At 46.4% G+C, this 15,506-nt stretch overlaps 1 protein-coding gene across 7 annotated transcripts in view; it reads right to left on the bottom strand.

Annotated features, from left to right (window-relative positions):
- Positions 1 to 248: 248 nt before the first annotated feature.
- Positions 249 to 15,506, bottom strand: part of FAM110B (family with sequence similarity 110 member B) — a 148,902-nt gene continuing 133,644 nt past the window's right edge. For 6 of the 7 annotated variants that reach the window (XM_073892785.1, XM_073892782.1, XM_073892784.1 and 3 more), the window contains one exon: positions 249 to 4,457. In XM_073892785.1, coding sequence (XP_073748886.1) covers positions 3,043 to 4,155 — 1,113 coding nt within the window. In that variant the 5' untranslated portion in view covers positions 4,156 to 4,457 and the 3' untranslated portion in view covers positions 249 to 3,042. Of the gene's footprint in view, positions 4,458 to 9,255; positions 9,327 to 15,506 lie in introns of those variants that run through there. The other variant, XM_025871433.2, reaches the window with a different exon arrangement.

The following is a 15,506-nucleotide window of genomic DNA, read 5'->3' as shown; positions in this document are numbered from 1 at the left end:
TGGTTTTCAGAAACAACCAGTATTTAGGGCCATCTTGTGAAATCATGCTTCACTCCACATTGTGTCATGGGACAAGTATGCTGAACTACATGACAAGTCTGTATTCCTACCAACATGATCATTATCATCACACACACACACACACACACACACACACGTGCAATGCACACATGAGATACTTTTCATGCACTAACAGAATCAGCACTTTGTAAAAAGGACTTCACAATTAGGAAATGTCTCACTCGTAGGATTTAATATTAAGCCTTTGAAACGGTCCTTTATAGAAACTCTAATTTCAAGAACAAAAAAGAAAATAATGAGCTCCCCCCTTCCATAAAGGGAACCAAAAGGCTCACATTTATCCATTGTACAAATAAGGCCATGGAGGATTAGACTGAATTACAGTGGGACACAGATTAAACATGGTTTTGAAATGCTGGAAGCTTCAGCAGAATCCATGACTAAAACAGCATTGACAGTGATATTAAATTAGCTAAGAAGTGCTCGCCTCCCAAAAAAAAACTGGTGTCCTTAGAAAAATAGCATCTATTTTTGGTATTTCAATAGCCCTAAAAAGAGACGGATATATAAATGCTAAGCCATGAATACTTCAAATGGCCACATTTCTACCCTAATGGTGAGGGAAGAATATATATATGTATGTGTGTGTGTGTGTGTGTGTATACTTATTTTGAATTAAATGAAAGAAACCTATTTTCATTCTATAATCTTGCATGCACTGTGTCATCACCACTGAAAGCTGCATTTCCAAATGTTTTTTCTGGGAAGTAGAGTTCTAGTGCAACTGGTAATTAATCAGAGAACCAGAAAGAATTCCCAAACCTGCAGAGAGAGTGTCAAGGAACCACATTTGATTTCCAGAAGGAAAAAGTTACAAACAGTTAATAGTTGGGAATCTTTATCATTTCTGCTTCTGAAAATTGCTTTTTAAACAATGTTTTCTTTTACATTGACACAGTATATGGAACTTTTGAAGCAATGTTAATCTTCAAATGACTTGATTCAATAGATAACTTGAATACTCAGCGTCCTAATAAGAGGAGATAAGATCTGTCCACTAAGAGGAATGCTGTTTCTCTTAAAGGTGAGCATCTATGTTCCTTGACGCAGAGACTGTGTGTCGTTGACCACAGCAGTCCTGTGCCTACCGTCAGGCCCAGAAAGGGGGCCACTCACCAAATGACCTGTTGAAAGAGGAGTGAACGAACGAGTGGACAAATGTATGAACACGTGTAATGCTAATGATGTTGGGCTTGTACAAATAACATTCAAAGGCAGGTCTCCGCTGTAAGAACTCATAAATATTTACCACTGAAGGTCTTGCGGAAGATGTGAAAAATTCTGATGTTTAAGAAAAGGTAAAAATACCACAAGTGTGAACTAAGTAAAGACAAGGCAGCATATTTTAGGAACCTTGACGAACTATTTTAGCAAAAGCACACTGCTATCTATCGCTGTTCCGAATAACTGTGATATGGTGAAAGTAATTTAATGAAAACATGTTCCTTTGAGGCTACCAAAAATCTGCTTCTGGCTCACAGTCCAAAGTTAAACTTTTCGTGGCAGGTGCAAAGAAAAGGACAAAGAGAAACCACCACCATTAGTGCCTGCACCAGAGCTATTTATTAGCGTAACGTTTTCTTTTTTCTTAAAGATTTCATAACAACTGAAGTATGTACAAAGTCTTACAGCATTTACACCATAAAAAGTTCCCCATTCGCTGATAAAGTCTAAGGTAGTGCGGCTGAGAACTTCAGAGCATGAGTACGGAGCAATGAAGCAGACCGCTACACGTTTTTACCTCTCAGCTACCACACACCACTGTCAGCTGGTCCACAGCTAACGACCCACCTGCAAGACAGGTCACTGGGGAAAACGGGAACGAGTCGATATGGAGCACTAGAGACCAAAGGGTGGAGAAGCATCATGTTTCTACAGTTTCCTAGAGCTGTAGCAAAGGTCCACAGCCTGAGAGAATAACATACGCCAGACAACACGATCGCACTGCTCAGATATGGTTCAGCTACGAAAGGTATTCGCTTTTGAATGGGAGGCTCTATACCGATATGGCTGGTGTTTCCATTTGTGTTCATGTCTTCGGATAGCTCACCCCTGCACAAGCCCCACTCCCCTCTCCCAAATAAATCAACAACACAGGGAGGGAAGGAGAGAGGGAAGAGAGTCAGCATAGAATTAGTTCTTGATAAAAAAACAAACAACTTTTTTTTTTTATAAAGACATTTAGTATCAGCTTTAGGATGGCCATTCCCGTCAAAAGATTAATAGGAGAAATTTCGGAATCAACCCAAATCAGAGAACAACATCAACAAAACCCCCAACCCCCAAACTCCTAGATTTAATCACCTTCATTGTTTCTGATTGTCTTTCCTTGGGGTATTACACAGAAGCACCAACATTTACACACTTAATCGGACACAAAACGTAGCACTATTGCCCCAACCCTTACTTTAGTAGTGGCAGGAGAATTCCAATACGCAAATGATTAACATCAGGCTCACCGCTTTCTTCCTCAGAAAACCCAGCGTGGTTCTCTATCTTAGGTCAGTCACTGTATCTGTTTGGTAGCAGATCCCATTGATTTTTTCCCCACTGTTTCGGGCTCACATGTAGGCAAATTGGCTTTTTATTTCAAAAAGATTCTACTCTTAACCTAAAAGCCAATTGATAAAACTTTTAATTAAGACACAAGAGCGCGGGATATAAAAACACAAGAACCACATAAATATTGAAGAAGTTGTATACCGTTTTTCGTGTAAACAGTTTTGCTTAAGATCGAAGCCCTAATCGGATTCTGGCCTGAAACTCTTGGCAGATGACGTTGTGTTCAGCCAGGCTCTACAGCGATGGTTCACGTGGAAGCCAGGTCAGTCCCCATGTTGACAGGCATGCAACTTGGAAACATTGCACAACAAGCAACACAAAGAGAGTGGAGAAGCTCACAACCTTCACGACTGCGGATGCACAGAGACCCACCCCTCCCTCCTTTGCACGCACTTTGTCTTACACGTGGGAGACCTTCTGTGACTCTCTAGCTTGTTTGATACTATATAACCACTTGATGATCCTAGCATTTCTTTCGATGGCAGAAATGCCATATGGCACCCGGTCATTGGCACTGTCATCATTTCTAAGGTCACTGTTACTGTCCTGAGACTGTTCGCAATCTGAGCTGATCATGCTTGCGCTGCGGAAGTTGAGGGAGATGATGTCGGAATTAGCCCTTGCAAAGTTTTCCATTCCAAGGTTTTCCAGCTCTTCGGGGTCCAGTCCGCAGTAGTTAAAAAACCTCTCCACGTCTGCGTCCACGCGGAAATACCTGTCACTCAAGTCCGACTTAGACCTCTGGAGCGAGGGTCTCCGGCTGACTCCGCAGGCTGGTTCCACCGGGTCGGCTTCAGGGGACTTCACGGTGGCCATGGCCGCGACCTTGGGTTTGGGAGGCAGGGGAGGGGCGGAGCTACTGCAGGGGATCGCTTTTAGGGGCTTCACACTGGTCACTTTGCGTATGTCCGAGGAGCTGTGGGAGACGTGGAGGAAGGACTCAGCCGACTGCTCCAGCAGCCTCCTGCCCACGTGGGAGCCGCCTTCCTGCGGGCTGCCGCGGCCCTGCGTGGGGTACACCTTCAGGGACTCTGCGAAGGAGTGCCGGTGCAGGTCGGTGGAGTCTGGCCGGTGGGACGGCCAGTTCCGGGAGCTGTGCTTGTGCCCCGAGCCCGAGCTGGAGCCTTCGGAGCTGTTGATGATGTTTTTCAGGATCTCGAGCTTCAGGTTCTCCCTCTGCACGCCACTCTCGGTCTTGGCGTGGCTGCCGAACACCCGCAGCGTGGGGCTGCCCAGGGCGCGCTTGGCGGCCGGGCACACGGGGGGCTTGGCCAGCACGGCCGGCTTCACGGGCTCCTGCTTGGCGTTGATGACCTCCTGACTCTTGACATACTTGGCCTTGTCCGCTTCCAGCCTCTCCACGGCGCTGAGTCTTTTGGGGTTGGGCTCGGCCTGCCTGCGAAAGTAGTCGGGCCCTTTGTTGAGGATGCGCAGGGGGACTGCCGAGGTGAAGGTGCCCGCGGGGCTGACCGGCTTCACCATGCTACCTGTCTGTAGGGTCTCCGTGGGCATGGTGGGTGGTCTCTCCCCGGCAGCCGTGTTGGATTCTGGTCTGGGCGCCTCCGGATGCGCTGAATAGACACATGTACATGAAGCACAAAGGGCAGCGGACGGAGCCTGGAACCTGGGTGTCAGCAGCAGCAGCGGCGCCTCATCTCACAGCTCATTAACTCGCACCGGGCCTCTAATTCACTTTCCCCCTTTCCAAAAGGCCACAAGCCACAAGTTCCTTTAATCTGCTTAGCTGCCTCCTTTCTTCTCCCCGAAGGATGTGGGAGTCTCCTCCAGGTCTTTGTGCTCAACTGCAGGCAGAGCTGAAACACACAACAACCAACCGCGGGTTAGGATGGGCGAGTGACATCACGGCTGTAGCAACAGAGAAAGCCCGCGGCGCCCCCGCCTCCGCCGGGCCGCCCGCCGCCCTCCGGCCCCGGGCCGCTGCTGGGCGGCGATTCCCGGGGTCCCGGAGCGCGCCCGCAGTTGGACGCGGGTGCTCGGGGGACGGAGAGGGGCTGAGCTTACCCACGCGTGGGCTCTTGCAGCCGCCTCCCCATTGGTGAGATCCGCCCCTTGATCACGCCCGGTTGGCATTCCTTGTATCAAACCCAGGAAATCCTGGCTGAATGTGGAAATGCGGGTTTGGCAGAGCCGCGTTCCCAGTTCACTGAAGGCCCCTGGGTCCCTACGAATCCGGCATCTGCTTTAGGCTACGCAGCGGTGAATTAGAATATGTCTCTTTCTCAATGAAGCAAAACTTCTGATTTCTTACTACCCAATGTCTCTCTCGGTAACATCTGAAACGAGCACTTCTTTAACTCTTCAAAAACTGAAAATGTTGGCAAGAAAGCACACTGGCAGCAAAGATGAAAAAATTTTTTAAAAAGCGTGTTTCAGTTATCTTAACTTTTGCCAGCCAATATATTTGAAAACACTTTCTCCTGAAAACTGAGACTATGTATGAAGTTCCTCCTGTTAACTACAAGCTTGTTTTTTTAATTCAACAAGAAAACTAGAAAAACCTCTAGATTAACCTTGTAACTAGATAATTTGAGTATAAGTGCGCCATGATTTTTCACACTTAATGAGCAGAAATCGAAAGTTTCTCTGTGGTATGTATTTCCCCAAATCCCCTAGGGAACTAAGAATACAATCTCAAGAGGTCAATCATATCTAAATATATTACTTTAGAGAAAATTGGTATAATAGTTAATTATTCGTGGACTTATTATTCACGGCTTTCTGAACAATTTGACCACCCCCTCCCTCAACCAAAACCACTATAAGGAAACTTTATCAATACTCCCAATATAAATCCACAGGCCATCTTTCTACTCAGTACACAATATATGTAGCATTTTTCTAAGGACAACTCCTCTCTCTGCCTGTTACTGCTGGCAGAGAATATTTTTGAAGACACCAGGATCCCAAAGTAACTGGTTACAGACTTTTTCAGCATCTTTGGTTATACTTAGGAATATTAGTAATGTATTCAGCTAACATCAAATAACTAATTTATAAAATAGAGTGGTATTACTATAAAATCATCTGCTCTCATAGTAAGAAAATGAAGTGTCTATTAAGAACAAGGTTGGAGGTGGGGGAAGGGAAGCCTGATCGTTCTCCTTTATCATCTTTTAAAAACTTAATCTCAGGGGCGCCTCGGTGGCTCAGTCATTAAGCATCTGCCTTCGGCTCAGGTCTCTGGGTCCTCGGATAGAGCCCGGCATCCATCGGGCTCCCTGCTCCGCAGGAAGCCTGCTTCTCCCTCTCCCACTCCCCCTGCTTGTGTTCCCTCTCTCGCTATGTCTCTCTGTCAAATAAATAAATAAAATCTTAAAAAAAAAAAAACACAAAAAACCTTAATCTCAAATACACCCATCACCATGTTTTGTTAAAAGACAATTTTGGTAATCTGCAAAAGGATTTGTTCTAATAAAAATATTTTCCGATGCGAGATCTGAGAAGCCCCAAGGCAATTCCTACATAATGACTTCCTTTAATTGTGCAGTTCTATTATGATACTTCAATTTAGTTGAAAAAGCCACCTCCTTCCCCCCTCTCATGAAGATTAAGTGAGACTGTTTCTTTGAACAAATTTTGAATCAAATGCCGGAGGGGGGTAGCAGGTTCTCTGTGGAGCCTTCTGCATTTCTTCATCCACCACCCTGGGTCCACCTGACTGGGAAGGTGAACTGGGGGCCCCTTCACTAAGAGGCTCAGAGCCAGAACAGGTAGCAGAGCCTGGGCTCAGAGGCAACCCCACTGGTTCTTTCCAGAGTGCTTGAGACAGGGTTGCCCCACCACTGCCAGGCCGTTTCTCCCCAGCGTGTGTAACATCTCCAGCTCCAGCTTCACATCTGGGGCTTCCAAATGTGTCCACAGATAGGACAGTGTTAGTACATTTGGGGGCAGAGTGAAGGACGGGCCTGAGATTTGTGCCCATCAGCTTTGTGCTTAAGGACCAAAGCAAACCTCCCGCAAGGCAAGCGGGAAGGTGGCCCAGTGGGTGGTAGGTGACAGGGCTCATACCCCTTTCTCCTGGGGCCTCCTCTCCTCACCTGCGATATGAAGTGCTTGGATGAGATTCCCAAGATCCTTTCTCCCTCTAAATCATGTGGTTCTGAGGAGCTAAAAATGAATGAGCTATTTCCAATTTCAAAATGGCATCTGGGACTACTGGCCCGTGACCGCACTATGGTTCCTGCATTTACTGTTCTTGGGGAAAATATCCTCTGAATGATGAGTTGTCCTGATCATCTAATGTGAACTGGCTTTAAAGCCCATGGTGGCCTGCATGACTATCTTCCCTTCTAATTCCATCATACAAGGACCAGAGAAGCCCAAATATCTACATTGCCACCGACCCGACTTTGCAGCATGCCCTGTCTGTGACCGCGGGCTCTGGGGCCATTGGAACACTAAATAAGAATCGTTACTCTCAACTCCCAAGAATGACGGACACCGGTCTATTTACCAGGGCACACACCTCAGGAAGCTCACTGGCCTGCTTTCACACTGTTTGATTTCTTCCTCGAAAAAAAGGTGTGAAAATGGGTAAATGGAGGCAGATGCCCTCAGAAGGGCTCCTGCAGGCACACCCATTTGCTCCAAGCCATCTAACCTTGGGGAGCAGTTTCTAGAACAAAACCAGTGTGAAAGGATTATGTGAGAAAGGCAGCGATTATAACCACTTTCCACTTCATTTCCTTTTTTTCCGCCCCTCCCCTCTCTCCTCTGTCATTCCCAATTGCCCTAGTAATTTTCAACACACTCATACTTACACATGACCACGTTTGGAGTTTAAAAGTTTTAATTTGAACTCTTTGGAGAGGACAAGAAAAAGCATCTTCTTGGAAGAATCGAGAGCAGAAGACAATGCTGCAGGAACAGGTCGGGTGCTAGAGGACCTGTTTTAGCCAACAAACTATACCTACTTCCAACAAAACGAAGGTGCCTTAGGCTGCTCCTTCTTCTAGTACTTCTATAATCCCTAACTTCTGTCCTTTTACTTTTCAATGCTTCAACATTGTGGGCTGGGACAGAGATGTATATTCCCAGAGTTCTGTAGTGTAGACTTTGTTACGATGTGGACCAAGTACAGTTGAAAAGACAAATCACATGGTAGGTGACACACCTGGAAACCTGGGGCTACGTCTCGACATCATTAATGTGACAACCACGAACTGTGCTCAGGGAGCACCGCGGCACGTGACCCCCTTCCCGCTGACACAGCCCTGTCACCTACCCCTGACACCTGGGCAGACGCCTCAGGTGTGGCCAGGAGAGGCTGCTATTTCCTCATCTTGCTCCAGGAAAGGAAAATTAGCTCTCAGCTGCATAGGATTACACAAACCACAGTCATCATACAGTCCTGCTTGATCCCTGACTTATGGCTAAGAAGAGGGAACATATAAGCTGGAGGGAGAGAGAAAGGTCCACTCGCAAACTATTGGGCTACATTCGACCCCGTTGAATAACCATTTGAACATTTTGTGAAAGTCTAAAATGAACTGGAGAATAAAGCTTGGCAGAGTCGAGGTATAAAACGGTCCGCTGAACCAGGGCACACGTGAACTCCACCGCGATCTGGCCTGCTGCCTCCTTCCCGATGGAGAATCGGGGCTAGAGGGGTCATGCTATCTGTGTGGGAGCCCTGCTCTGGCCGGGGAGGGCTGAAGCAGCATACCAGCCAGGGACAGAGGGCCCAGAAACAAACGATGCCTCCCACTCACTTTGGCAGTGTTTCTCCAACTTGAATGTGCCCTCGACTCCCTGGGGATGTCCTTGATAAACACAGGGTTCTGAAGTAGGTTTGGGGTGGGGCCCGAGCTTCTGCGTTTCTCGCAGATCCCAGGTGATGCCCAGGAAGCTGGTCCAGCCTTTGAGTGGCCAGGGGCAAGGGAAGGAAGGCCGAGGCTGTACTAGGGAGCATCAGGTTAGAGGTGAAACACCTCTGGCACAGAGGAAAACCAACCAGGCTTTCTTGTCTCGTAAATGAATAAAAGTCCGGGGCTTTGGGGGCAAGGAAACAGCAACCAGAGAATTCAAAACTTATAAAACCAAAGTGGCCTGAACCTACCTTCAAATCGGCCAGCTACTCACAGGGGATGCTAGGTAAAGACTAGAACCGTGACACTGGGGAGACCCAGCGCGCTAGGACTAACTAAGAGCGTTTGTAACCCTGAAGGCAGTTAGGGAGAGAAAATGAGCCTCGAAACATATGCTTGATACGAAAAATGCTTAAAGGCAAAGTTCCTAGAATCCAGGTACCACGCGCCTCAACCTCTGAGGTCGGGCTGATCATGGGCGACTGTGGCCTGTGTGAGGGGGCCTCCAGCTAAGGGCTGCTATGGGGACTGCCATTCACTGTGGAAGCAGCAAGTCCAGATCTCCGCAGAAACTCTCCCGATTATAAATTCAATTTGTGAAACGCTGTGGGCCAAGTGCTTCTGGTAAGTAAAAAGAAGGAGACAGTTAATGCCTAATTGGGCTTTAAATTTTAAGTAGGAAGAAAGCACTGCAGTTAGAGCAAGGACCCTGGGATTGAACACAGTCCTAGACCCAACCATCGAAGTTTCTTCAATATGTGAAGACTGGCCATTTCCCACATACCTTACGGCCCAGAAAAGGTGGTAATATTGCTGTCAAGGGGGGTCCTAATTCAATTTCCAATCACTGAACATCTCAGTGTCATGACCTTATCTATGAAAATTGAATGTGTTGAATTCGGTGAGCTTGAAAACGTCTTCAGTGCAAACACTCTTGGAGGCAAATAACAAAAGAAGCAGTTTACCTTTGAGGTTAATAAGGGTTCTTGAAGAACACATCTTTCTAATTTCCTAACATGTCTGATCACAGAACACTGACAATATGTATACAATTGTGCCATGTCGCTTTCTGACTTTTTTTGTAATAGTATTTGTGCTACTGACTTAAGGCATCAAACTCCAACTTGCTGGGGGGTGGGGTCACTCCCACAGCTCTATTCTTAGATTTTCCCATTTCAGCACAGAGAAACATCTTTTTCAGTGAAGTAACAATGCACAGTTTCACAGGACAGCGTTACCTTTTGAATTCCTTACAAATATAAGAGAAATGCACTCACAATATAATATGAGTGCTCACTGAGTGATGGGTTGTGTTCAATCAGTTAGTACCCACTGATGGAGCAATTAGGTGTCAGGTGTAAAGAAACAGGAAGTCATGACAATTTAGAAAAAAAGATTCAAAATGCACATGACTAATATGAATTGACTAATGCTTGTGACAAATGTGGCAGGACTGTCCCAAAGGACTTCCCCACAAACCACTTCTCAGCAGTCAGATGAAGGGCAGTGAGGATCTGGAATAAAGGCACGGGAAGTGGGTCCATCCTCTCTTGAAGTGGCTGTCTACTGAGTTCATGGTACAATCCAGAAGCATCAAAGACAGCCAGTAGCTTGTGCGGAGTGCTAGAGGGACATCGGTCAGAGACCCTTTGGGGGAGGTGGGGGCAGACGGAGTCTGGATTTGAGGCAGAGTACGGGGAGCACACTGAAGGGGAATGAAGCATCAGTGACATGGTCAGATCTGTATTTTTAAGAAATCCCCCTGGCATCAGAGGATGGGTAGCAGGAGAGGGGGGCCAGAGGGGCTACGGAGAGGAGCCAGTCAGAACAGTCCAGGGGATGGAGACGGCGGCAGGGCTCGGAGCTGTTGCCTTTGGGTCTGGACCCTGGCTCAGCCCCATAAAAGCTGAGTAGCCTTGGGCAGGTCACTGTACCGGCCTGTGCCTCAAGTTTTCCATCTCCAAAATGGGGAGAATAACAGTACCCACCTCTTTAGGGGATTTGAGAGGGTTCAATAAGGGCGCAGACACTTTTCGTTCACATAACAATAATGAGGAGGGTGTCTCTGGGGATGGAGAGAAGCATGGACAATTTCAAGAGATGCTGACGGGGTACACTGGGCTGAACTTGGAGACGGACCAGGTGTGGAGGGCGAGGGGGTGTGTTGAAGACGACTCTGGGCTTCTGGTATGACCACTGAGAAGTGGTTTGTGGGGAAGTACACACTCTCTTCCGTCTCTCCCTCTTTTGCACGTCAGGCCCGAGCCAAACCCACTACAGCAGCCCCTGCAAACTAGCTGTGTGCATGCACACATCGGGCCTTACCTCTGCGGCCGATGATTTTTGAACCAGCAGGGTGTCACAAAATTTGTCATCTCCTTAATACATATCGCACATAGTTAACAATACCATGGTTATCACAAAAAAATTATATTTAGAAGCAAAATGTATTCATAAATAATGCTTAATTCTGGGGGCTAAAGGAAGCAACACTATTCCACTTGGAAGACACTGATTTATCCATTTTAATGAATATGCCATGTTTTCAACATCTTCCCTTCTGAGCGCATACTCCTTTGTATTCATTTCTTTTATGCTGCGAAAATAATTTGCAAACAATGCAAAAGTAGAGGAGCATATCGAAAGTGGAAAAGTAAATGGGGAAGTCGTGAAAGTATGTTTCCAAAAACAGACTGAATTTGCACTCTACTGATTGAACAGAAACTAAGAAATCAGAGGGCCAACCATCTGGAAGCATTAAGTCAAAACCACTGCCCTTTTAGGACCTGTACTTTTTCAATTACTTAATGACGTGCCTCGTTCTCTCTTACCGTCCAGTGAATCCTGCTCATCTATAATTCTGGCGGCTGAATCTTCTCTACTGACCTCAGCGTTGCCGTCAGCATCCGCTTCAAGCTGTAAGTGAAATAATCTTCTGGCCAACCAGACTATCACTTTGTATATTCTTGGAAGCCAGGGGCTTTTCCTTTTTTTTTTTTTTTCAAAGATTTTTATTTATTTATTAGAGAGAGAGAGCACAAGCAGGGGGAGTGGGAGAGGGAGAAGCAGGCTTCCCGCGGAGCAGGGAGCCCGATGCAGCTCGATCCCTCATGACCTGAGCTGGAGGCAGACGCTTAGCCAACTGAGTCACCCAGGTGCCCCCCCAGGGGCTTTTTTCAGCTTTATTTTTTCGGTTGGCTGGAGGAGGTCTTCATATGTTATTTAGTAAGCAATCCTGGCCCTGGATTTCCATTACTTTGTTTCAATTTTCCACATGCTGGGTAAACCACGACCCCACTTTTTCTTTAAGCCCTGGTTTCTCCTGAAACGTCCATTCTACACAACTGCAGGATAGAAACAGATGTTGGAATGAGTGCACAGATGTGGGAGAGGCCAACCTTTAGCTTCTAACGACTTCCTAGATATGGACCAAGAAGTGATATCTATCTCACCGGCTCTCATATAATGCGCTGGGACACACTGGTAGAGCAGCATGAAACTTGCGCCTGCCTTTTGATAAATGTGCAAAAATGATTCTGACAACCCAGGAGGCACTGTGTTATGGAAATATCCTCCAGGTGGCGCTGTGAGCTGAGCAAGTCCTGAGGGAAGAGTGGAGGGCCTGCAATTTGTTATCCACAGTGTTTCCTCATGTCAGGTGGGCAAAGATGGGAATGGGAGACAACTTTGCCTCAGGAAAGCAGCAGCAAGGGCAGTCTCAAGGTCTCTGCTCAGGGCTGTGATGTAGGGCAGTGGCTATGTATGTCTACCCTGGTCTCAGGTGAGAGGAAGCTGTGTTTCCAGGCGTACAGGGGTGGGAGTTTCCTAGGTCCACATATATACTTGGGAAAAGATGGTCTGGGGTTATGGTAAAAGGAATTCCCCCACAGATTCACCCCCGAAGGAAGCCAGCAGCCCTGCACGGAGGGGAAGGCTGTGAGCACCCCCTAGCGGCGGGAGGGGGCGTGACTGCCCCCAGGGAACCCAAAAGCCCCCAGAGAAAGCCAGCTCTGAAATCCCCCATGCCCAGGGCCAAGGAGAGGAACCTTGTCATCCTCCCCTTAGCACTCTGCCTGCCCTGCACATTTGCACACCCTCACAGGCCCTACCGGGAGACGTCCGAAGTGACACCTAATAATGAGTGGGAAAGGAGCTGGAGCAAGGAAGGAGGGGGAAAAAATCCACAATGTTTATTAAGTCTCCTCCACATCAAATCCTCCTCCTCCCCTTCCAAGCCAACACAGGCCTGAGCTGGAAGAGGGAGCACCTCATTTAAACCAGGTAAAAGGTTGGAGTTTGGGTCGTGAAAAAACACTGGACTGGGCTCTTTCATCCTGAAACTGATCTGAGAACTTTCAATTATTGAAGACTAACTGAAGAGGCGATGGGTCCCATCTGAGATTTCATCCCATGGATGGAAGGGAGAACTCGGCCAGATGAGTTCTCAGGGCACGGGAAAAAGAGTACACACACTTCCTGTTTACCCGTCATGAATCCAGGGCAGAAAACAAAAGGGTTCCACATAATAGCCTTCAGGTTTTCTGTTTGCCCTTGGACTCGTTGCCCCTCCTCAGTTCAAGAGCCCAGGTTCTGGGGTCAAGGTCAACTGCACTCACTCCGCAGCTGGGCCACTTTCAGGTCTGCGACTCCAGGAAGTTACTCAAGCTCAGTGTACCTCAGTTTCCTCATCTATGGATAATGACTCCTTCACTTCCTAGGGCTGATGTGGGAATCCCGTGAGGTAACACACTGAGAAGTGCTCAGCGTGGAACTCGGCACCAAGTTTGCTCAGTAAATGTGAGCGGTTATTAAATTTCGTCTCCAGTGTCCACAACCTGGTATTGATGAAAATCACCATCATTAGATTTCAAGCTTTACGGTAACTGAATGATCTTTTGTCTTAAAATGATTCCATTACTCTCAAGCGATGTGTGTGTGTGTGCGCGTGCGTGCGCTATTTCTGTCAAAGTGGATGGACTGTGCAGTTTCTGTCTGAAAGGTCATTTGCATGACCCCATTTTTATTTGAGTTACAGAGAAAATATGTGGTTTCGAATTTCAAAGCAAACAGTTGTGTGAGTGAACCAGGCTAGAGTAAATAATAAAGCCATTATTAAAAATGAAATCAAACCTAAAATTGGTAGGAGAAAAATAGCAGGTCAAATCTCAATCCATGATGGATTCTTTACTTTAATGTCATTCTTAAGGTCATTTAAAAAACATATTCACATGCTTCATTTTCAGTTTGAAGTCAATCCATTATTTAAAAATGTTATGGGTTTCTTTTAAAATGTCTTCCTCCTATTTAAGACAACTTAAAACAGTGGATCAGAGGGAAAAAAAAAAATCACATTTCTGGTTCAATATTCTTCCTTGGCTGAAGGTAAAGAAAATGTTGCTACAAGAGGGCCATCAACTTGTTCCAGTGTGGGGGAGCCCTGCCTTTCACCTGAGATTATATAACTCAAGGCTGAGCATGTAGCCGGCACCAAAAATCATTGGCCAATATAATGGTTTGCTTAATGAAAATAACTACAAGTAATTAAAAAGCAGGGCTACTAGAATTCCTAATGAAAATCCAATAGGACTGCCTGCCTTCTCCAAACAAACATAAAATGATCCCACTTTCTATCCTCTCCTCTCCTAGAGAGGGTTTTACGTGGCTTTCTGTTCAGCTGTGAGAATGTGGGAGGCCAAGGCCAAATTCTAAATGAATGTTGAGTTTCAGGGACCACTGTCCTTTTTTATAGACTAGTATACTCAAATCACAGGATTTAGAAGACTTGCTAGTTAACGTGGGTCTCAGTGTTAGCTGGTTCCCCTAGTTAGGCAGACCAGGAGTCTAAAGATCTTGCAGGGGCTCAACGATCTCACAGATTATGAACTCTAATAGCAATGTGTGTTGTTCATGGAGATACTGCTAAGAATGCCCCGGCATCCATCCTCACGATTACCCCCGGAAGGCTGCCTGATTCCCCCTGTATGAGCGTAGAGGGTAAGTACTTGTGAGTGGCCTCTGAGAACCCAACCAGAATCCAGGGCTGTGCGGATCTGGGCACCCTGCCCCGAGTACCACCGATACCGATTCTAAGCATCTGCATTTTGCATACTGCTTTTTCCTTTAGCTGTGTAAACTTGTACTCCAGGCAGTGGTAGCACATACATACCATAACAAAGATTAAGGTTGGCAATACAGACCGAAACTTCATTTCTGAAAATATTTTTAATTTCTAGGGATCAGCCTTGGGGTAACAGGATATTTACTCTGAAATACACATTACAATGTGTGAGAGAGAGAGCGAGTGAGCAAGAGCAGAGGGGAAGGGAAGAGGCAGAGGGAGAAGCAGACTCCCCACTGAGCAGGGAGCCCGATGTGGGACTCGATCCCAGGACCCTGGGATCATGACCTGGGCCAAAGGCAGGCGCTCAACCCCCTGAACCACTCAGGCATCCGAGGTTTTTAAATTCAGTCCTGCCAATGTCTCTAAAGCAAGTGTTACTATCCCCATGTTGCAGATGAAGAAACTGGTGTCCAGACAGTGCAAGGTAAGATATTCAGCTACTGAGTAGCTGTAGGCTCCACACCCAGGTCTGCATCAGTATACCTGAGCCCACCTCTGTGTGTCACACTGACGCTCCAGAGCTCTTAGAAAGATATGGATGATGCATTTTATATGTTTTATATTTGAGTAATATGGCTAAGGAACCCACGCTAATTATATTTTAGTTCTAAAATCTACTCTTGGTTATTTACTGTTTAGCAAATGGCTAATTACTATTTACTGTTTACCTTCCTAACTTTTTTGTGAAATCAAATAACCATGCTATCTGCTAACAGCTTAAAAGCACAAGCAGAGAAGGTGAAGTGTTTATAAATTGGGTTCCATTAATTTCATTTTCTTTCTAGATACCACTGACTGCAAATCTATCAAAGTTACCTGAACTTTGATGGAAATAATGAGAAATATATCAGAGAGAACAACAAGCAACATAAGACCGTGATTTCATTCTATCTTACGACCCAGAGCATCAGAGA

Source organism: Callorhinus ursinus, unplaced genomic scaffold (assembly GCF_003265705.2).
Source record: "Callorhinus ursinus isolate GAN/ISIS: 27379988/994484 unplaced genomic scaffold, GSC_fseal_2.0 scaffold5, whole genome shotgun sequence".
Taxonomy (NCBI): Eukaryota; Metazoa; Chordata; class Mammalia; order Carnivora; family Otariidae; genus Callorhinus; species Callorhinus ursinus.
This window is presented reverse-complemented; position numbering and strand designations above follow the sequence as displayed.